The sequence below is a fragment of the Cebus imitator genome, unplaced genomic scaffold (assembly GCF_001604975.1).
Source record: "Cebus imitator isolate Cc_AM_T3 unplaced genomic scaffold, Cebus_imitator-1.0 Scaffold711, whole genome shotgun sequence".
NCBI classification, from domain to species: domain Eukaryota; kingdom Metazoa; phylum Chordata; class Mammalia; order Primates; family Cebidae; genus Cebus; species Cebus imitator.
The window spans coordinates 217,833-239,457 of record NW_016108026.1 but is presented as its reverse complement, the minus strand read 5'-3'; the positions used below and the strand labels follow the sequence as shown (position 1 = coordinate 239,457).

At 53.7% G+C, this 21,625-nt stretch overlaps 2 protein-coding genes across 3 annotated transcripts in view; one reads left to right on the top strand and one right to left on the bottom strand.

The window, feature by feature from the left end:
• MCAT (malonyl-CoA-acyl carrier protein transacylase) overlaps positions 1-5,525 on the top strand; it is a 10,975-nt gene extending 5,450 nt beyond the window's left edge. The window contains exons 3-4 of the mRNA XM_017518880.2: positions 1,386-1,603; positions 4,659-5,525. Of these exons, the coding sequence (XP_017374369.1) occupies positions 1,386-1,603; positions 4,659-5,102 (662 nt within the window). The 3' untranslated portion in view covers positions 5,103-5,525. The remainder of the gene's footprint in view (positions 1-1,385; positions 1,604-4,658) is intronic.
• A 3,041-nt stretch (positions 5,526-8,566) lies between these two features.
• BIK (BCL2 interacting killer) overlaps positions 8,567-21,625 on the bottom strand; it is a 15,725-nt gene continuing 2,666 nt past the window's right edge. The window contains exons 1-5 of one of the 2 annotated variants that reach the window (XM_017518874.2): positions 18,813-18,924; positions 12,380-12,544; positions 10,723-10,821; positions 9,603-9,729; positions 8,567-9,045 (exon numbers count right to left, since the gene is read on the bottom strand). In XM_017518874.2, coding sequence (XP_017374363.2) covers positions 8,959-9,045; positions 9,603-9,729; positions 10,723-10,821; positions 12,380-12,544; positions 18,813-18,847 — 513 coding nt within the window. In that variant the 5' untranslated portion in view covers positions 18,848-18,924 and the 3' untranslated portion in view covers positions 8,567-8,958. Of the gene's footprint in view, positions 9,046-9,602; positions 9,730-10,722; positions 10,822-12,379; positions 12,545-18,812; positions 18,925-21,625 lie in introns of those variants that run through there. The other variant, XM_037735037.1, reaches the window with a different exon arrangement.

Sequence of the window (21,625 nt, the reverse complement as noted above, 5' to 3'; positions counted from 1 at the left end):
TCTTGTTACCCAGGCTGGAGTGCAATGGCGCGGTCTCGGCTCACTGCAACCTCCGCCTCCTGGGTTCAAGCAATTCTCCTGCCTCAGCCTCCTGAGTAGCTGGGACTACAGGCGCACACCACCATGCCCAGCTGATTTTTGTATTTTTAGTAGAGACGGGGTTTCACCTTGTTGACCAGGATGGTCCCAATCTCTTGACCTCGTCATCTACCTGCCTCGGCCCCGCAAAGTGCTGGGATTACAGGCGTGAGCCAGCACACCCGGCCCATTATATCATTATTAAGGAAAGTTTCATACTTTCACATTTTATGAAACAGTTTTATTACATGTATCATCTTACATGTGCATAACGTGCAGAATTAGGCCTGGTGTGGTGGCTCACGCCTTTTATCCCAGCCCAGCACTTTGGGAGGCCGAGGTGGGCAGATCACCTAAGGCGGGAGTTTGAGACCAGCGTGGCCAACATGGTGAAACCCCATCTCTACTAAACATACAAAAATTACTCGGGCATAGTGGCAGGTGGGCGCCTGTAATCTTAGCTACTCAGGAGGCTGAGGCACAAGAATCACTTGAACCTGCAAGGCGGCAGAGGTTGCAGTGAGCCAAGATCACGCCACTGCACTCTAGCCCGGGCAACAGAGTCAAACTCTGTCTCAAAAAGAAAAAAGTGTGGAATTATAGCATATTTACAATTTTGTGGGTTTTTATTTTGAAACAGTATCTTGCTCTGCAGTCGTAGCTCACCACTAGGCACCTGTAGTCCCAGCTACTTGGGAGGCTGAAGCCAGAGAATCGCTTGAACACAGGAGGCAGAGGTTGCAGTGAGCCGAGATCACGCCACCGCACTCCAGCCTGGGCGTCAGAGCGAGACTCCGTCTCAAAAAAAAAAAAAAACAACGGAACCTCAGGGAGGTTGTGACTTGGCTAAGGCAACGTGGTTCCCACTCTGTGCCTCTTTCCCTTTCACCAGAGTTTCTCAATAGTGGCACAATTTTTTTTTTTTTTTTTTTAATAATGTTGCTGTTGGGCCAGGTCATTTGTTTTGTGGGGGGAAAAGGAGGCTGTCCTGTGCATTGCAGTGTGTTGGACATCCTCCCTGGCTTCTACCCACTAGACGTCAGTGGCGCTTTTAGTCGTAACAACCACAAAACATCCCTGGACACCACTGAGCACAGCCATCCTACACCAAACCAGCTTTACGGCAGGAAGCTCCTTGGGTTCGTTTGTATTGTGCCAAGTACAGCAGTGTGCTTTTGGTGATGAACGCTTGTGTGGTCGGTAGAGATGTATAGAATTGTGAGTGGAGGTTGGGCTTTGTTTTTCAGGCCTGGCCTTTTCGCCTTCATTCTGTACCCTCATTTTTCCAAATGCGCTTCTCTGGACAGGTTTGTATGCAGTGAAAATCCGAGCTGAGGCCATGCAGGAAGCTTCAGATGCTGTCCCCAGTGGGATGCTGTCTGTCCTCGGCCAGCCTCAGTCCAAGTTCAACCTCGCGTGTTTGGAAGCCCGGGAACACTGCAAGTCTTTAGGCATAGAGAACCCTGTTTGTGACGTGTCCAACTACCTCTTTCCAGATTGCAGGGTGATTTCAGGACACCTGGAGGTGGGTGTTGATGGGAGCCGCCTTTATAGACCCCAGTCCAGTACGGAGGGTTGGAACTGCTCCACAGCGGTGAGACCCGGCAGTATGGCAGGTGCTCTGTCCAGCCTGGTCTTTAGGAAGTATTCTGGGGCCAGAGCAGTGAGGTGGAGCGAGTGCTGCAAAGCAGGCAGGACCCAGAATGCTGCCCCACTCCACCATGTGTAGGTCGGGGTCTGGAACAAACCAGCCAGCCCATGTCTAAGTCAAGGGGCAGGGCCAGGTGATCTCCAGGGTCTCCCTGTAGTACATTCTGGGCTTCTGAAGAGCCTCTGATCTGGTTGCTTCCTTAGAGAAAAGAGAGGTGTTTTCTGCCGGATCGCTCTGCCTGCCCAGCTTTTTTTAGGTGTTTGTTTTTACACTGGTGTTCATTTCCTTTCCACCGTCTTTCCTTCCATTTGCTACTTCCCCAAACATTTATCAAGCACTGGGGACGCCCAGACTGATTAGCCAGGGTTCCTGTCATCGAAGGAAGAGCCCCTATGAACGTATGACTCCAGGCCGAGGAGTGCAGGGGAGGGTCTGGCCTAGGAGCAACCGAGGAGGCAGCAGCTGGAGGATGAGCACGCATTGGCCAGCAGGGGGCATCGTGAGCAGAGCAGCAGGAGGCCCTAGGGAAAGAGCAGTGGGTACTGAGTGCCTGGCTTGGGGAATGCTCAGTGTGTGCAGATTGGAACCCGTATGAGGGGCTGCTGTCCGGGTCAGATATTTATTTCTTTTGTTTTTTTGAGACAGAGTCTTGCTCTGTCACCCAGGCTGCTGGAGTACAGCATCACTGCAACCCCCGCCTCCTGGGTTTCATCACTTCTCTGCCTCAGCCTCCCGAGTAGCTGGGATGACAGGCATGAGCCACCGCACCTGGCCAAGGAACGCATTCTTCTCACATTTTCCACACAAGGGTGCTGAGGCGGAGAGGGGAGAGTGCTTGGAGATGGTAGAGGCAGAACTGGATCCTGAGTCTCTCACTCCAGAGTCTGTTTCTGCCGCTTGACCATGTCTGGCTCCTTTTCCCCTTTGAGGACTCACCCAATGCCAGGCATCCTTGTCTGCCTCCTCTGAAGCAGTGAGAGCCGGCAGGAGCCTCGGGACTGTTCTGAGATGGTGGGCAGGTCAGGTACAGTGGCCCCGGCTCAGTCTTGGAGCTGGCTACACATTCCCTTTAGCAGTCTTGGAAGGAAGCCCTTGGAAGGAAGCTCAGGAAGGACCTCGCAGTCAGGGCAGGAGTCTCCCTAACAGGTTCCCGCACAGGTGCAACCAGTCTGGGTGACAACTGCCAGGCTTGTCCTTTTGGCACTTTCTTTTTTTTGAGACAGGGTCTTACTTTGTCTTCCAGGCTGGAGTGCAGCGGCACGATCTCAGCTCACTAACCTCCACCTCCTGGGTTCAAGTGATTATCCTGCCTCAGCCTCCCAAGTAGCTGGAACTACAGATGTGCACCACCATGCTCAGCTAATTTTTTGTATTTTTAGTAGAGATGGGGTTTCACCATGGGATTGTAGTCGTGAGCCACTGTGCCTGGGCCAAGGTCCAGCCACTGCAGTGGAGACTGCTGGCCCCTGCAGTGGTGACCTTGACCCCTGTGGCCCTAACCTGGGACTTGAGAGGGCTCACTGTTGAGCCAGAGTCCAGAGATCTTACATGGAAAGCCCCAAGAAGTGCCATGGAGTAGCCATCTCCATACCTGCCAGTCACTCAGACAGTCTGGGTGTGGAGGGAAGGGCTTGGTCTGCAGAGTCCAGAAGGCCCAGACCAAAGGCTCCCAGCTCCTGCGGTGCAGCCCTCAGTGGGATGGAGCTGCATCGAGGGTGATGGTGGAAGGGAAGCATGGGCCAGTCAGCAGGAGCCAGGTTTTGCTGCAGTGACAAGCAGCCCACACCTCAGAGGTCACAGCACAGAAGTGCAGGTCCTATTCCTAGTCTGTGCTCACCAGGCTGGGTTCTGCTGAGTGCTTTTAGCCCAGGACTCAAGCTATGGGAGTAGCCTCTAGGGAACAGACTAAAGTGGGTGGATCACTTGAGGCCAGGAGTTCAAGACCAGCCTGTCAACATGGTGAAACCCCATCTCTACTAAAATTTAGCCGGGAGTGGTGCTGCACACTTAGTCCTAGCTACTGGGGAGACTGAGGCAGGAGAATTGCTTGAACATGGGAGGCAGAGGTTGCAGTGAGCCAAGATCACGTGAACCTTTGCACTCCAGCCTGGGTGACAGAGCTCGCTCTCAAAAAGAAAAAAAAAAAACTAGAAATTAAGAGTATCTTCTGTTTTAAAGACCTTTGCAAATTCTGTTGTTTGCTAACTGATGCACAGGTTTGGAGCTAGTGGCTAGCCCAAGGCCCCTCTGAGCTCAGAAGCCCATTAGAAGGTTTTTGGCATCAACAAGAGAGCTCTTTCCTTCTCTAGAGAAACCCCAGATAAAGGTGACAACAACCCAGACCCTGCATTATGAAATGGGGGCTTGAATTTACCTTCTGAATTTTTATTTTGAAGATTACGGAATAAAAAGCAAACAGGCTTGTCAAAAATTCTGAAAGGTGTGATAGAATTCTCACTGAGCACTAACACGTCTTAGTGCTTTTCCATCATCAGACACTGTCACATGCCTTATGGTGTCTGCTCTTCCCGGCAACGTTGGGAAGTAGATGGAACTGTGCTTTATTTTAGGGATGGGACAGAAGAGATTCAAGGATGTTAAGTGAAGTGCCTGGGGATGGTGCTGGGACAGACAGGTCACACTTCCGTGTTTAACAGCTGTGGGTCTCTTGTGGTCACCTTCCCAGTTTGGCCATGTGAATGGTCAGATCCCCAAAGGTAGATTTCTGGGACACTGGCTGTACAAGTAATTTTAACGGGAACTAAAAGTGGGTGAAGGTCCCCGCTCAGGGTTTGTAGGATTAAATCCAAGTACAGCTGTGAGCGATAAGTGTGTTAGATTCACAGGGCCAGGAGAGCGCCAGTGGAGACTTCTGCCACTGTGTTTCTTCCCTAAGATTGGTGCAGCTGAAACCTCCTTCTTTCCCCAGGCGCTGCAGTTTCTCCGGAAGAATTCCTCCAAGTATCATTTCAGACGCACCAGGATGCTGCCGGTGAGCGGCGCCTTCCACACCCGCCTGATGGAGCCGGCCGTGGAGCCCCTGACGCAAGTTTTAAAGGCAATTGACGTTAAGAAGCCTCTGGTTCCCGTCTACTCCAACGTCCACGGGCACAGATACGTGCATCCCACGCACATCCGGAAGCTGCTGGCCCAGCAGGTGGTCTCCCCAGTGAAGTGGGAGCAGACGATGCACGACATATACGAAAGGAAAAAGGGCAGCGAGTTCCCCAAAACTTTCGAAGTAGGCCCCGGGCAGCAGCTGGGAGCCATCCTGAAGTGCTGTAACTTGCAGGCCTGGAAGTCCTACAGCCCCGTGGACGTGCTGCAGACCCTCGAACACGTGAACCCAGACCCTGAGGAGTCCCCAAGATGACCATGGGGGGCTCACACGGATGAACCCCTGTGCCCTCCTGAGAAGAGGCTATGAGCTGTGCCCACCACACCCTCCCTTCCTAACGGCTCCTCTTCCAAGTGAAAGGGATTGTTTGCAACGTGTTTTGAAGGCCGCATAAAAAGCCCTAAGTGAGTATTTCTTTACATGACCCAGTCCATTTCTCCCCCTTGGAAAAAATCTTTGGATGTTGGGAAGGATGCCACAGGGCTGCCAGCCCTGCACCATGGGTGGGTGTGCCAACTCAGCAGGACAGGGAGGGTAGGGTGCTGCAGCCTCATGCCAGCCCCTGCCCTGCAGGTACTGGGAACATGCTGGTGGGGACTTATGTCCGGCCAGTGCCAGGGGAGCCCCTCCACCACCCCCCAGGGCTCCTTTGTCACAAATCTAGGTTTTAGAACCCAATTGGCCTTGGCAGTGTTGTTCACCCCCTCTCTTGACAGCTGGAAGACAGTCCCACATTTGCTGACATACCCAAGACATGCATAGAGTGCCTGCTGTGTGCCAGAGTGTGAGTGGGCTGTTCTGGTAAAGGGTCCTTGAGAGGTGCAGGGTGTGGGGAGTGCCAGGAAGGGAGGGCAGCTGAGGCTCTGGTCCTGGGGTGGGACCATAGGACTATGGTTACTGCAGGTCTGCGGGGTGCCGGAGGGAGCACAGCACATACCTGCCTCGGACCTGACCCCCGGCTCCATGCCCCGTCCTTGGACGGAGCAGCTCCTGTATGAATCTCAAATGTGACACATTCCAAGCTGCTTGGGTGGTGGTTCATTATTCAGATAGTGGGAAAACATTGCGAATCAACTCTTAAATAAATGTGACCATTTGTGGCTGGGCACGGTGGCTCACGCCTGTAATGCCAGCACTTTGGGAGGACAAGGCAGGTGGATCACAAGGTCAGGAGTTTTTGAGACCAGCCTGGCCAATATGAAACCCCGTCTCTTCTAAAGATATAGAAATTAGTCAGGCATGGTGGCAGGCACCTGTAGTCCCAGCTACTCGGGAGGCTGAGGTAGGGGAATTGCATGAACCCAGGAAGCAAAGGTTGCAGTCAACCAAGATCACGCCACTGCACTCCAGCTTGGGTGACAGAGCAAGACTCTTGTCTCAAAAGTTATAGGGTTTCTCACTGTTAGTTCTGTGGCATTTCTCCGAAGCGCCCTGCTGGCCTTTGGGCAGAACCGTTTCGTTCTGTGCGACTATCCATTGTTGGCCAGCTGTCCTGGTGCTGGGCCATTACAGGCCAGCAGCACTTCCAGGCATTGTGACCCTGTGACCCCCAAACACCCTGCCCGTCTCCATGAAGCCCTGGGTTAAACACCAGCAAAAGCAGATACACTGATTCCCACTGCAGCCTGCATGCATGTCCCTTGAAGCATGATGGTTCTTTGGAAAGAACTAGGTCTCAAATCTTTATTGCACAAAGAAATGCTTATTTTAACTGAGCCTGTTTGAAGCCCTTTCCCTGAGAGCTTCAAGCAGTGGCAGCCTCGGGAGACCCAGACTCTCCACGTCCAGGTTCTCTGGCAATGCTGCGGGCAGGATGGCGTTGTAGGGTCATGTTCAGCTCTGAGGAACAAAATCCCAATAAGGGAGGGGGTCTGCTTTCCGAGGAGTTGGGAACAGCAGGCCTTACCGCTTGCTCTCTGGGCGCTGCCCGTGTCCTGGGCTGGTACTAGCAGATCCAAGACCAGGAAGGGGGAAGAGACAGCAGAGGGCATATGGTGCTGCTTTAACAAAGATTCCGGAAAGCTGTCAGTATCACCTGTAGGGCAGGGGCTGCCCCATAGGTAGCCCAAAGGTGAGGGCAGGCAGCGGTCCCAGCTACCCTACCCCTGCTCCTTTGCACAATCCCTACAGAAGGGCAGGCATGGGCAGACAAGGGGAGTTGGAGTCAGAGCCCAGAGTCCTGGGGTGAGCCACGCAGAGTCCTACATCTTGTTCCTTGGTGGGAACTTGGCAGGTTCCTGCCCCTTTAAGAAAGTGCCAATGGGTGGCTTTGGTCCCAGCACACTGGCCCAGCCCTTGATGAAAACTGACTCTGCCACCACATCTCTGGGCCTCATGTCCTAGGAGAACCTTGCCTGTTTCTCTAGGCCTGTGTGGCATCGGGGCCCCCCCTCCCCAGGATAGTGAGATCCCATCTCTACAAAAATATAAAATGGACCAGTGATCAGCCTCTCCTTTGTCAGGAGAACCCCAGATTCGAGGAAAGGGTGGCGTAGAGGTGAGCAGACCCTCTCGCACCTCTGCTCACCCAGTAGGCACTGCCAGATGGTGGTGTGGGCTCAGGGGCAGGTGGGAGGTGGAAAGCTTGAGTGTGGGTCTAGAAGACCTGAGTGAAGCAGCAGATGTAGAGGTGGGCAGAGAACACCCCACACCCAGAGTGTAGGCAGCATATGACAAGGCCACCTTTAGGCCACAGCTCGGCCCCACGGCTCATCTGCAGAAGCTCCTAAGCCCACCGTTTTCACTGCATGTGTTTCTGATGGCCTTTGGTCAGTGGGCTGATCAGGGGTGGAAAAGGGTCCATGGCTGGGTGGAATGTCCAAGACCACCTGCAGTGTGGTCTTAAAAAAAAAAAAAAAAAGCCGGGCGTGGTGGCTCAAGCCTGTAATCCCAGCACTTTGGGAGGCTGAGGTAGGCGGATCACCTGAGGTCAGGAGTTCGAGACCAGCCTGGCCAATATGGTGAAACCCCATCTTTAAAAAAAAGGAAAAAAAAAAAAGGCTGCCAAGGGCCAGAACTTAGGGAGAGAAACAGAAAACTAAGGAGGCCTAGTGAGGCTGCCCTTTGGTCTGGAGGGCCGGAGGACACCGGAGCAGGACGCAGGGTCTGCCCAGCCTACCTGGGATGTGGAACACCTGCATCTCCTGGACTAGCTCTGGGGATAGGCAGGGAACAGAAAGGGCCTGGCTGGGAAGATGAGGCTGCAGAGGGTCCAGGAGGGTTGGAGGCTGCAGGATGGTGGCCGGCCCAGCCCAGCTTTGACATTTAGGGTGGAGGGCAGACAGAGCCCACGTCCCGGGAGGGAGGCCTGGTGGGGTCCAGAAATGGCACAAGGCCAAGGCCCAGGGCAGGTACCAAGTGCACGAAGAAGGGGGCTGCCCTCCTGCACCTGGTGCCCCTTGTCTTGCACCAGCCTTCCCACCATCCCTCCCTGTAAGGGAGCCAGGCCTGCATCCCTCTGGCAGGAAGTATGTGCAGGGAGAGACAGGCATCGCCTAACGAGGACCTAAAATCCCCAACAGTAGATTTCAGGCCACAGACCAGGATAAGAGAGAAGGCAAACCATCGGGCCAAACCGAGACAGCATTTGCGGTCCCCGGGTGCAGGGAAGAGCCTCATTAGAAGTACCAGGCCCCGCCCTCCCCACCAACACTGTGCACCCTCTCTGGGCCAAGAGGAAGCCCGCACTGGTGTGCCAACCCCTAGAGAGGACCGGAGACTGCTGGAAACCAACATTTTATTGCGCACTCCTGCTCCTCGGAATCTATTCCAGTGGATTCTGGGCACTGCATCACACAGGGGTGTGACCAGCACTCCCCCTGCTGCCTGCCTGTGGGCAGGGACAGGAGTGAATGGCTCTTCCTGGGCACAGGCCATAGTTAACCGGTAACAAGCTCGGAGCCATAGGAATTCATCTCTTAAAAAACTGGAGGCAAAAAAAACCTGAGTATGAACCCTCAGCAGTGTCCCAGCACTATCTCAGAGTTTAAATATAAAAAGGGATCATAAGAAAACAGTTAAAAAGACAACACCAGTAGGCCGCCACCTCCAGGGCAGTGCCAGGGCAGTGGTCGCAGGGGTGGGGCCAGCCCCGCCCTGAGCCATGGGGGCCTCACTTGAGCAGCAGGTGCAGACCCCCGCTGAACGTCGCCAGCAGCAGCGCCAGGAATGCCAGCAGCACTGCCTGTTTGCGGGACACCTGCAGGAGCAAAGCCGAAGAGTCAGGGCTCGGAGCAGGCCCCAGCAATGAGGCCCAACAGGTGACAGCAGAGTGCCACGGGGAAGCCCAGGAAGGTGGGGACTGGGAAGGAGCCGGAGGGTTCCAGAGAAGGAGTTCAGGAGATGGGGAAAGTGGCCCTGAGGATATCACCCTAAAGGCCAGTGTGGCCTGGGGCTGCCAGTCTGCGGGACACAGGCAAAGACACCTGGTGGACACAGGTGAGGGCGGTCAGGTGCCCTGGTGGTGGGCGGTGGGCAGCATGGGACCAGGCTGCTAGGAAGGCTGCTCACGGAGGCACCTGCTCAGGCCAGGAGCCGGTGAAGCCTCTCGGGGCAGAGGGAGAACAGGACCCTGCACTGGTCTGTGCACTCACAACCAGGAGTCTCAAACCCAAAAGCCCGTGGGACCAGGCAGATGTGGAAATGGGGCACAGAAGATGACAGGGAGCAGAGGGGACTGCGGCGCCCTGAGGAGCAGCTCTAACAGCCCTCTCTGGCCACAGTGCAAGTCACGTACAGAAATCTCAAGGCTCTTACCCAGGACCCGGAGCTCAGGGATCTCCAGAGCCTCACTACGTCCTCCTGGAAGTTAGCGAAAATGTCCACAATACCGCCGAGAACATCCCTGATGTCGGTCTGGTCAAGGGTGACAGCGAGACCCGGGCTACAGAGGGGATTGGGGGCAAAGCTGTTACCACAGAACAGGTAACGACAGCCCGTACTTAGATGACATCATCACAGGTGTAAGGAGCAGGGGGCCTGCGCCCTCCCACCCACAGCCACCTGGGCCCTTTCCCCGGGTGCCTCCACCCACAGGGGCCGCTCTGCAGGGGCTGTTGGTGGTCAAATTCATTCCGATTTCCTGCTTCCTCCCCCAGCTGCCCGCCAGCCCACTGGCCCTGTCTTCCAGAGCTGGCCACATGGAAAATAAACCCCCATTCTACAGGGCCCTGGCAAGTCACTACCCACTGTTCTACCCCCGGAGACCAGCTGAGAGCCCCAGCCCCCCAGGGTCTAGGATGCGAGCTCATGTAGCAGCTCCTTTTAAGACCATGGCAGAGGCCAGGTGCGGTGGCTCAAGCCTGTAATCCCAGCACTTTGGGAGGCCAAGGCGGGTGGATCACGAGGTCAAGAGATCGAGACCATCCTGGTCAACATGGTGAAACCCCGTCTCTACTAAAAAAAAATACAAAAAATTAGCTGGGCATGGTGGAGCGTGCCTGTAATCCCAGCTACTCAGGAGGCTGAGGCAGGAGAATTGCCTGAACCCAGGAGGCGGAGGTTGTGGTGAGCCGAGATTGCGCCATTGCACTCCAGCCTGGGTAACAACAGCGAAACTCCGTCTCAAAAAAACAAACAAACAAAAAGACCATGGCGGAAATGGACCATCTGGGCTTGAAGGTGGGAGGGAAAAGGGCCCTGGGCTCTGCTTTATTGCCCAGGAATGCCAGGGACAGGTGGCAAGGGCCAGGGACAGGAGCTGGGGGCTCCCAAGGGAGGTGCAGGCAGCAGCAAAGGATTTCAGTACAGCCCTAGAGTGTCAGGGGCACGTCCCCGCCAGGACTTCCCCAGGGCCCTGTGCTGCGTTCGAGGATCCACCCACCACCTGGAGTCTCTTCCCAGGTGTAGAGGCCCCGGCAGGGCACAGGCCGGTTACCTGTACATGGCCACCTCGTAGAGCTGGGCCAGCTTCCGGGCCCTAAGGCTCACATCCATCTGGTCCGCGATGCAGGCCAGCTGCAGGGCCAGTGCGTCACTGCGGGGAGCACACACAGGAGTCAGGGGTGTGGCTGTGCCATGGAGGCCAAACGCACCTGGACCCACCCAGCCAACGGATTGTGTGCAGCTGAGAGTGGCCCAGAGGGTGGGAGATGGTGTCAGATTCAGGGCAGGTGGCGAGTGGGCCTCCCTCCCTCCCTCCTCCAGCTCCCACTTGGCTTCAGAGACACCCTCAAGGTCCCATCCATGGGACCCAGACACCAGAGGTGCAAATCATTTCAAATGATCCCTGCTGGGCTGGCCAGGGACAGCAGGGAGCAGCCTGAGTGGGTGCCTGTCCTAGGCCCTCTTGTGCCCCATGTCTACCCACTAGCATAGCGGGCAGAGGGCTTGTGATACAGGCTGAGCCCCACCTCGGGCGGGGAGGGGGAGAGGGCACTGGTGCCTGGGGCAACCGAGTGAACAGGTGAGCCTCCCAAGGCAGCCCACCTGAGCACCCAGGGATGACTGAACATGCAGAACTCAGGGATCTCTTGAGCTTCCCTGGAGAATCCTGGGGCAGGCCCACCTGCAGGCTTTGGTGGAAACAGTGGACAAGGGGAACAGGCAGGTCTGGGGAGCGCTGTGCCCCCTCCCCCCCGACAGTGGCTGCGCTGGCTTCCCACATGGGTTGCAGCTTACCTTCCTTTGTGGGAGGTGAGGCTATAAGACCTGTGTCCCAGTTCCCAATCCTGAAACCAGCCCTGCTGGCACCACCCCTCTCAGAATGGGGGCACACACACCTACGCCTCACCACATCCGTTCCCACACAAAGACTGAAACACGGCCGGGTGCAGTGGCTCACGCCTGTCATCCCACAGGAGGCTGAGGCAGGCGGATGGAGACCAGCCTGGCCAATATGGTAAAACCCCATCTCTACTAAAAATACAAAAATTAGCTGGGTGTGGTGTGTGCCTGTAGTCCCAGCTACTCAGGAGGCTGAGACAGGAGAATTGCTTGAACCCAACCTCAGGTGATCTGTCCGCCTCGGCCTCCCCAAAGTGCTGGGATTACAGGTGCGAGCCACTGAGCCTGGCCCAAATTCTTTCTTGCTTTATCTAAGAACCCTCTCTTGATCTGGATCTGGTCCCCCTTCTGCCAACAGAGCCACCTTTGAGAGGCCTTGATGTGCTCAGCAGGTTGCTAAGGGCCTGTCAAGCGAGGCCCCAGCACTGTGCCATTGGGACAGCCAGTGGCCCTAGGTCTGTCTTGGGGCTGTCAACATGCTGGCTCTCCAGGGGTCTGTGAGCTGGTGTTGGGGCGGTGGGGTGCAGGGAAGTGACCGCAGGTCTGTCTTGGGACTGTGAACATGCTGGCTGTCCATGGATCTGAGCTGGTGTCAGGGGTGCGGGGTGAGGGTGGGGGCAGCAAAGTGAAGCTGCTCCTAGGGCAGAAGCCTTCATGCCCACACCTGGGCATGTTCCTCGGGGGCCCTGCCTGGGAGGCATCTGCAGACACTCCCTCCCTCTCAGAAGGTCTGCTCATCCAGCCCACCCCTGAAGTCAATACCAGGCATGGGGCAGAGCTGGGGCCTAAGGCAGGCCACAGGGACCTACCTGTTCTCCATGCATTCCAACGGGTCCTCCACAGGGTCCAGGTCCTCTTCAGGGTCACTCCCACCACCGACAACCTCCATGGTCAGGGGATCCATGAACTGCTCACACAGGAGGGTCTCCATCAAGATGTCAATGGAGAGGGGTCTTTCTTCAGACATTTCTCCTCTGGGGCAAAAAGAGTATAACTGGACCCCTCAGAACTGAGCAATCTGGGGCTCACTCAGAGGATGACCCCCAGGATTGCATAGCCCTACTCGCCCTCTCTCTTGATCCGCTAAACAACCATCAACATCCCCTAACCCCAGCTCCCACAGCATGAATCCTGCTACATGCTGGCTGTGTGCCTCCGGGCAAGTCACCCAGCATCTCGGGACTTGATTCATAAGGGCCCTTGCTTACTTTCATCCTTTGTTTTTGTTTTTGTTTTTTTGAGATGGACTCTTGCTGTCACCAGGCTGGAGTGCAGTGGCACCATCTCGGCTCACTTCAATCTCTGCCTCCTGGGTTCAAGCAATTCTTCTGCCTCAGCCTTCTAAGTAGCTTGGACTACAGATGCGCGCCACCACGCCCAGCTAATTTTTTGTATTTTCAGTAGATATGGAGTTTCACCATGTTGGCCAGGCTAGTCTGCACCACTTAGCAGAAGACTGCACCTGTTCTTTGCTGTCTGCTTTCTCTTAAGGCAGAGAGAAGCAAAATGAGAAAGACGTTATCACAATCCCAATTCCCAGAGCGACCATCGCTAATTCTTCTAGTGTTTTTCCTAAACTTAAGTGAGCATCACACATCTGTCTTCAGCTCCCAAACCCCCCTTTTCTATAGGGTGGCCCTGCATCCTCATCCATCTAAGCCAGCCATGGCCCTCCTCTCCCCCAGGTTCCCAGCATCTCTTGCAGCTGGTGACAGCCATGTCACCCAGTTCTGGTCAATGAGGGCTTAGAGGCTGGAGGCAGGGGTTGGATGCCAGGGAGCAGACAGATAGCCAGGGCAGCCCAGCTCTCCTTCCTCCAAAGATGGAGCTGCAGCAGGTGGCCAAGAATAGCAGAGATGGGAGGCAGAGAGTGCCCAGGCCTGAGGGTGTCGCTGAGCTGCCTCCTCTGTGTTTAAGAAAAATGAACCCAAATCCGTCTTCATCACCATTCACTGAGTTTTCTGTTCTTTGACACCAAAGGCCTTCCTAACTATGATTACTGCAGATTCTCACATCAATAAATGTTTCATCATGATGGCAGAAGGGACCTGATTCACCATAATGTACCCCACAGGGTACCAAACAGCCTTAGATCTCAGAAATGATGATGCTGCTGACTGTGGGATGAGAATCGAACGGCCTAGTTGAAAGCCCTGCTCTGGCAGTTAGCAGCAGTGTGTCTGTTTCTTCACCTGTGAAATGGGTTTGATGGTCCGAGTACCCCGCCCTGGGCTATTGGGAAGACGAAACAAGGAACTCCTTAGTAGTCTGAACAGAGCCTGGCACACTGGGAGGAAGCTGGCACTAACCATTATCACCTTTGTGCTTCAACTCATTGTTTTCTTACTATAATGCCCTGGGTGTTATGAATTTTTAATTCCCCATGCCTACTGATAGAATGCTCCGCCCTCCCACTGTCTCACTGAACTGTTTGTTCAAACAGGACACTGAGGCTTGGAGAAGTTCATGATTGAGCCAAGAAGGGACAGAGCTCCAAATCTCTCTATTCCCCAAGCCAAGGAGGACTGATGGCAGGCAGGACCCACAGGGCAGCCCTCTCACAGGCCTAGGCACGAGTGTGTTCTCATAACTTGCTTTCAGCATTAAAAGGAGAGGATGGGCTGGGCGTGGTTGCACCTGTAATCCCAGCAGTTTGGGAGACCGAGGCGGGTGGATCACCTGAGGTCGGGAGTTCAAGACCAGCCTGGCCAACATGGTGAAACCCCATCTCTACTAAAAATACAAAAAATTAGCTGGGCATGGTGGCACGTGCCTGTAACCCCAGCTGCTCTTGAGGCTGGGGCAGGAGACTCACTTGAACCCAGGAGGAGGAGGTTGCAGTGAGCGGAGATCGTGCCATTGCACTCCAGTCTTGGCGACAGAGCAAGACTCTGTCAAGGAAAAAAAAAAAAAAAAATTAGCCAGGTGTGATAGTGCTTGCCTCTAATCCCAGCTACTCAGAATGCTGAGGCAGGAAAATCGCTTAAACTTAGGAGGCAGAGGTTGTGGTGAGCTCATGCCATTGCACTCCATTCTGGGCACAAGAGTGAAACTCCGTCTCAAAATAAAATTAAAAGCCAGCTGTCGTGGTACATGCCCATAGTCCCAGCTACTTGGGAGGCTGAGGCAAGAGAATCGCTTGAACCTGGGAAGCGGAGGCTACAGTGAACTCTGATCGTGTAACTGCATTCCAGCCTGGGTGACACAGCTAGATTCTGACTCAAAAGGAAAGAAAAAAAATTCACAGGTGAGATGTTTTAACATTGTATACACTGTATAGATTGCCAGCAGTATGTGTGTTAAGGTGGCATCAAAAAGAACTTCGTCCAGAACTGCTGGCTGCCGTGGGTGTCTATGCAAATAGCCATTTCCCTAAGAAAGCAGCTCCAGCCCTCGTTTGCTTTTTCCGCATTCCCTACCCCTGCAGAAAAGGCCTTCTCCTCTCCTGCTCTGTGCTCCTGTGGAAACCAGACTACCTCCATGCCCCGCAAAGCAAGAGCCGCAGTGGAAACTCCGCTCAGAGCTGAGCTGTGAGCTGCACTGAGCCTGCCTCGATCCCCTGTCCCAACATCCCCCAAAGCGCTTTGGTGGAGGCAGGTGGATCACCTGAGGTCAGGAGTTTGAGACCAGCCTGGCCAACATGGTGAAACCCTGTCTCCACTAAAAATACAAAATCAGCCAGGCATGGTGGCACTCGCCTGTAATCCCAGCTACTTGGGAGACTGAGGCAGGAGAATTGCTGGAACCTGGGAGGCGGAGGTTGCAGTGAGCCCAGATCGCACCACTGCACTCCAGCCTGTGCTACAGGGCAAAACTCTGCCTCAGAGAAAAAAATTAGAATGGCGGTACTAGTAACACCTATTGCACAAGACCGTTGTGAGGATGAAATGACCCGGCACAAGAGTAAACTGGTGAGAGAGCAGCTGCTGCTCTTAACAGTTTCTGCTTCTCAGCCCAAGGCCTGACAGAGCAGACATACGTTTGTTGACTGAAGACATGAAGGCAATCTATTCCCAGAGGACCCACCATGAGGTCACTGCAGCTGCAGATCCAGGAAACTGGACTGGTTTTATTATCTTTTTTTTTCCAAACAAACTTGCAAATGAGTAGGTGAAACCCTTCTTTGGTGAAGGAAGACACACCTAGCCGTGTGTCCCCACCCAGGCTGCAGCCCACACTTGGTCTCCTACACACTCACCAGTGGAAACACCAGCGGCCAGTCGGAAGCCCTGTTTTACCCTAACAGGTTAGGATGCAAATCTAATGTGTGCAGAATAAGCGCCACACCCACAGCCTTGAGGGCACCTGCAGGGCTCAGAGTGGGCAGGAGGGCAGGTTCTGAACAGAGCAGCCTGCATTTGGTGAACAGTTCTGCACTCAACAGCATGCCTCGGGCTCATCTGAGAGATGAGGAAATGCTAGCCACCTTCCAGGTCGTTCAAAAGCCCAAGCAAGTAGAGATGCGTCCTGCACAGCCCTCAGCAGGTGTTCAAGGGCTGAGGCTGCAGGATTGTGGGGGGTGGGGTCCAGCTCCCGGTAGGGACCCTCAGACTCTCAGGATCTCACTCAGACCAGTCTAAGCAAGTGGGATCTGACACTTCCTGTTTCACAGGCAGGCAAACCAAGAGGGCCAGGGGCCACTCTGGGGTCACAGGGACGGTCACCTGAGTCGGCACAGCTAGAAAACCCTAGTCTAGGCTGGGCACGGCGGCTCCCGCCTGTAATCCCAGCACTTTGGGAGATGGAGGCAGGTAGATCACCTTTGGTCAGGAGTTTGAGACCAGCCTGACCAACATGGAGAAACCCTTGTCTCTACTAAAAATATAAAAAATTAGCTGGGCATGGTGGTGCATGCCTGTAATCCCAGCTACAGGATAGACTGAGGCAGGAGAATCACTTGAACCAGGGAGGTGGAGGCTGGGCACAGTGAGCCAAGATGATGCCATTGCACTCCAGCCTGGGCAACAAGAGCCAAACTCTGCCTAAAAAAAAAAAAAAAAAAAAAGCCCGGTCCAGTCTTCTGTATTGGCACAGCCTGGTCCTGGACCGTGAGGGTGGGGTGACGCAAAGCCCTTGGAGCAGGCTCAACTCAGGTGCAACCCAGCAGGAAATGGCCTGACCTTGCAGCCAGGCTGGACCTCAGTTCCACTCCCTGCTCGGCCCCTGCTGTGAGGCAGATCTATCTGCTAACCTCTGAGCCTTGCAGAAACAGCCAGGCCTCCAGGGCTGCTGAGAGGATGAAAAGATACACTATTGTCCATTTTCCGCCACCTCGAAGGGGCTCCATAAAAGCTGGTTAACTCAATCAACAGCCTCAGAATAAGGAGATCAGAGGCCGCTCACAGCTCAGGGTGCCACAGTAGATGCGCAAGCTGCTGCCTTTCTGGAGGAGATTCAGCATCCATAAGTCACACATGCACATGACCTTTGATTCTCGGGATGCATCCCATACACCCCTGCAGGGACCTGGCAGCCCTCAAAACACGAAGCCACGGATCTGCAGGTGCTGCTGCACTGTCATCACAGCCCTTTAGGAGACAGACAGGCAGACGGCACAAACCCAGTTCAAAACCAGCCTGGGCAATATGGCGATACCCTCTACCTAAAAATAAACTGCAGCCTCCACCTCTGAAAGTGAAGAGCAGAATGGACATGCAGGTAGGTATTCAAAGTATGGTTTCGACTGATTGTGTTGCACTTTTGCTGTACCATACAATGAAAAATCCTCAATCAAATCAAATCTAAGTTGGGGGATATCTGTACAGTAAAGTTGTAAGAACCCTGACGCCGTGACTCACGCCTGTAATCCCAGCACTTTGGGAGACTGAGGCTGGCAGATCATGAGGTCAGGAGATCGAGACCATCCTGGCTAGCACAGTGAAACCCCATCTCTACTAAAAATACAAAAACTGGCTGGGCGAGGTGGTACATGCCTGTAATCCCAGCTACTCGGGAGGCTGAGGCAGGAGAACTTGCTTGAACCTGGCAGGCAGAGGTTGCAGTGAGCCGAGATTGCACCACTGCACTCCAGCCTGAGCAATGAGTGAGACCCTGTATCAAAAAATTAGGAGAGAGACATTCTATTCTATACCCTTTCCTGTTTAAACACCTATAAAAAATAATCCTAACCGTAGAGGAAGTGTAACAGACTAATAATTCTCTTGACTGATTTTGAAATGACCCCAAAAAGGGGAAGCCTGTGCCTTTTTATCACCCTGAGGGAAGCAGAGAATGCCAAGCAACCACCTGGGTCTATAGTTGTTGAAAAGTACATGTTTAAAACCAGTTCTGGGCTGGGCACAGTGGCTCCCTCCTGTAATCCCAGCACTCTGGGAGGCCAAGGCAGGTGGATTACCTAAGGTCAGGAATTCAAGACAAGCCTGGCCAATATGGTGAAACAATGTTTCTACTAAAAATACAAAAATTAGCTGGGTGTGATGATGGGCACCTGTAGTCCCAGCTACTCAGGAGGTTAAGGCAGGAGAATCACTTGAACCTCGAGAGGCAGAAGTTGCAGTGACCCAGATCACGCCACTGTACTCCAACCTGGGTGACAGAGCAAGACTGACTAAAAAATAAAAAATAGGCAGGGCATGGTGGCCCACACCTGTAATCCCAGCACTTGGAGAAGCCGAGGTAGGCAGATCACGAGGTCAGGAGTTCGAGACCAGCCTGGCCAGCATAGTGAAACCCCGTCTCTACTAAAACAAAAATTAGCTGGGTGTGGTGGCGTGCATCTGTAATCCCAGCTACTTGGGAGGCTGAGGCAGAAGAATTGCTTGAACCGTAGAGGCGGAGGTTGCAGTGAGCAGAGATTCCGCCACTGCTCTCCAGCCGGGAGACAGAGTAAGACTCTGTCTCGTAAATAAATAAATGCATAAATAAAGATAAAACAAGTTCTGAAATGCTGAGGCTGTGGAATATGAAGACTGCTCACCCCAGCCCCAACCTGGAGGCTTGAGAGGCAGGCACTGCCCCTGGGCTCCGCTTTAGTGTTTGAGTCTCCCCTATGAACTTGCACCCCAGCCCTTTCATACCCCAGCTCCCCCCTTGATCCCCACCTCTGCTGCCAACATCCCCCAGGCAGGTACAGGGGACTCACTCCTTCCTTGGGGCTTAGTCACTTCCTCCCTGCCCTCCCCAGGACAGAATTAGCTGCTCCTCATCTGTGTTGGTCCAGCACCTTGGGTAAACAGACCTGGATTGGGCACTCAGCACATCAAGGTCTCATTAAATGTTTACCTGTCTGTCTGCTCCAGCCGGCTGGGAACCTGCATGGTCCTAGCACAGAGCAGGGACCCAGTGAAAGCAGGTGAGAGGATGCAGACAGCTAGAGGAAGTCCCGAGAGTTCACTGCAAAATCCTGATGATGAGGGAAGGGGTTCATCAGGTGCTGGGCTCAGCATGGCAAGCTGTTCCTGGCCAGGAGACCCTGGACTGGAGAGTGTCACCTTTTGTTAAAGGGCAGAAGGGAGAGCCCCATGGGGGCTGATGTAGCCCTGAAAAGGAGGTGAAGAGCTGCATGCAGGGCATGCAGTAGAGGCTGCTCTCATTCTATGAGTCTGGAGCTCTACAAAGCTCCACACCCATGCTAACCACCTCCTGTTCCAAACTCGGATGTATCTTCATGATGTGCCGGGGAATTTTAGCTCTTCCTGGAATCAGGCAGCCTTCTTTGCCCTCACATTGAGGGAGCCTCTAATCTACAAGCTACTGACACAATGTCATCTCTTGGCCGCACCTGTAATCTCAGCACTTTGGGAGGCTGAGGTGGGCGGAGACCAGCCTTGCCTATATGGCGAAACCCTCTATTAAAAATACACAAATTCAGCTGGGTACAGAGGCTCACACATGTAATCCCAGCACTTTGCGAGGCCGAAGCGGGTGGAGCACCTGAGGTTGGGAGTCAAGACCAGGCTGACCAACATGAAGAAACACCGTCTCTACTAAAAATACAAAATTAGCCGGGCGTGGTGGCGCATGCCTGTAATCCCAGCTACTCGGAAGGCTGAGGCAGGAGAATCAATTGAACCGGGAGGTGGAGTTTGCAGCAAGTGGAGATCACTACACTCCAGCCTGGTTGACAGAGTGAGACTGCATCTCAAAAAAAAATAATAAAGTATTAGCCTGGCATGGTGACGCACACCTGCTACTCGGAGGCTGAAGCAGGAGAATCACCTGAACCCAGGAGGCGGACGTTGCAGTGAGCTGAGATCACACCACTGTACCCCAGCCTGGGCGACAGAGCAAGACTATCTGTGGGGGGTGGGAAGGGGGAAGAATGCTTGATCTTAAATTTCCAAAATGACAGGGACCCTCACTCAAACAAGTAAGCTTCTCCCTTTGCTGCACGGCTTCTCGGTCTTTGTAACTGGGTGCCAAGTTCTCTCCCACCCCCAGAAAAACAGGTTTACTATGCAGTGCCTGGCAAGGCCCAGCGGTGTTTTGTATTGTCATATCCTAATATTGACACTAGGAAAATCAGCTGCCCTCTGTGCCCGCCCCTCTCCTGGCTGCCTCGGGGCCAACAAGGAACTTGGGGCCTCAGACTGATTTGCTCACATTCTATGTTTCTCCCAGGGCCCGGCCCCAACCAACCAGTGGCAGGACAGACAGAGACAAGGAAGCGGCCACCTATGTCCTGTTGAGCTACACTGCTGGCTTCCTGGTGACCGCCAACGGTAAGACTCATGCCAAGACTTCCTCCACACTGCTGAAACTGTTCTGAGCACACAGAGTAGTCAAACTCCCATGGGATCCACTAAGTCTGCAGCAAGGGAAGCAAAAAGCCATTAATTATCTACATATTTAATAGATTCACTAAAAACAGGATGCTTTCCAGGGAGAGGGGAAAATACCACCAGCAGAGGCGTCAGTTTCAAGCCTCACTGGTAAATCAAGCCCTTCCTCAATTACCTCCTTCCATCCATTTGAGATGGGATCAGAAGTGGGGAAAAAAGCACACCGTTATTAGTAGTCTCTGGTTTCTTCGCAGCTATGACTCCAGATGTCACTTTTTTTTTTAGATGGAGTCTCATGTTAGCCCAGGCTGGAATGCAGTGGCACCATCTCTGCTCACTGTAATCTCCGCCTCTTGGGTTCAAGTAATCCTCCCAAAGTGCTGGGATCATAGGCGTGAACCAAATGTGCAAGAATCTCAAACTATCTTAACATCTTAACACAATTTTAAAGGGCAGGGTGTGGAGACTCAGGGTGTGGAGACTCAGGCCTATAATTCCAGGAACTGGGACTGCAGGCCTGCACACCACCAAGCCCAACTAATCTTTTTTTTTTTTCTTTTTTTTTGGTAGAGACAGGGTTTCACCATGTTGGCCAGTCTAATCTCAAACTCCTGACCTCAAGTGATCCTCCCAAAGTGCTGGGACTATAGGTGTGAGCCACCCCACCCAGCCCCAGATGTCATTTTAATTTATGCAGCCCCTCTATCTAGCCATAGAGTACCCAAGCTGTAACAGACACCAGGGATCTTCTACTTGATGCTCTTTTATTTTGAGATGGAGTCTTGCTCTGTTGCCCAGGCTTGAGTGCAGTGGTGTGATCTAGTTGCAACCTCCCAGGTTCAAGCAGTTCTCCTGCCTCAGCCTCCCAAGTAGCTGGGATTACAGGCGCACACCACTGCCACACCCGGCTAAGTTTTGTATTTTCAGTAGGGGCTGGGTTTTGCCATGTTGGCCAGGCTGTCTTGGAACTCCTGAGCTCAGGTGATCCATCTCCTTGGCCTCCCAAAGTGCTAGGATTACAGACCTGAGTCACCACACCCAAACTGATGCTCCATTTTTTGAGACAGGGTCTTACTAGCGTGATCATGGCTCACTGCAGCCTCAACCCAAAGCTCAGATAATCCTCCAAACTCAGCCTCCTGGGTAGCTGGGACCAGGGGTACATGCCACCGTGGCCAGCTAATTTTTCGTATTTCTAGTAGACACATGGCTTCACCAGTCTGGTCTCAAACTCCTGAGCTCAAGCAATCCTCCAGCCTCAGCCTCCCAAAGTGCTAGGATTACAGGTTTGAGTCAAATGTGTCAGAATCTGTC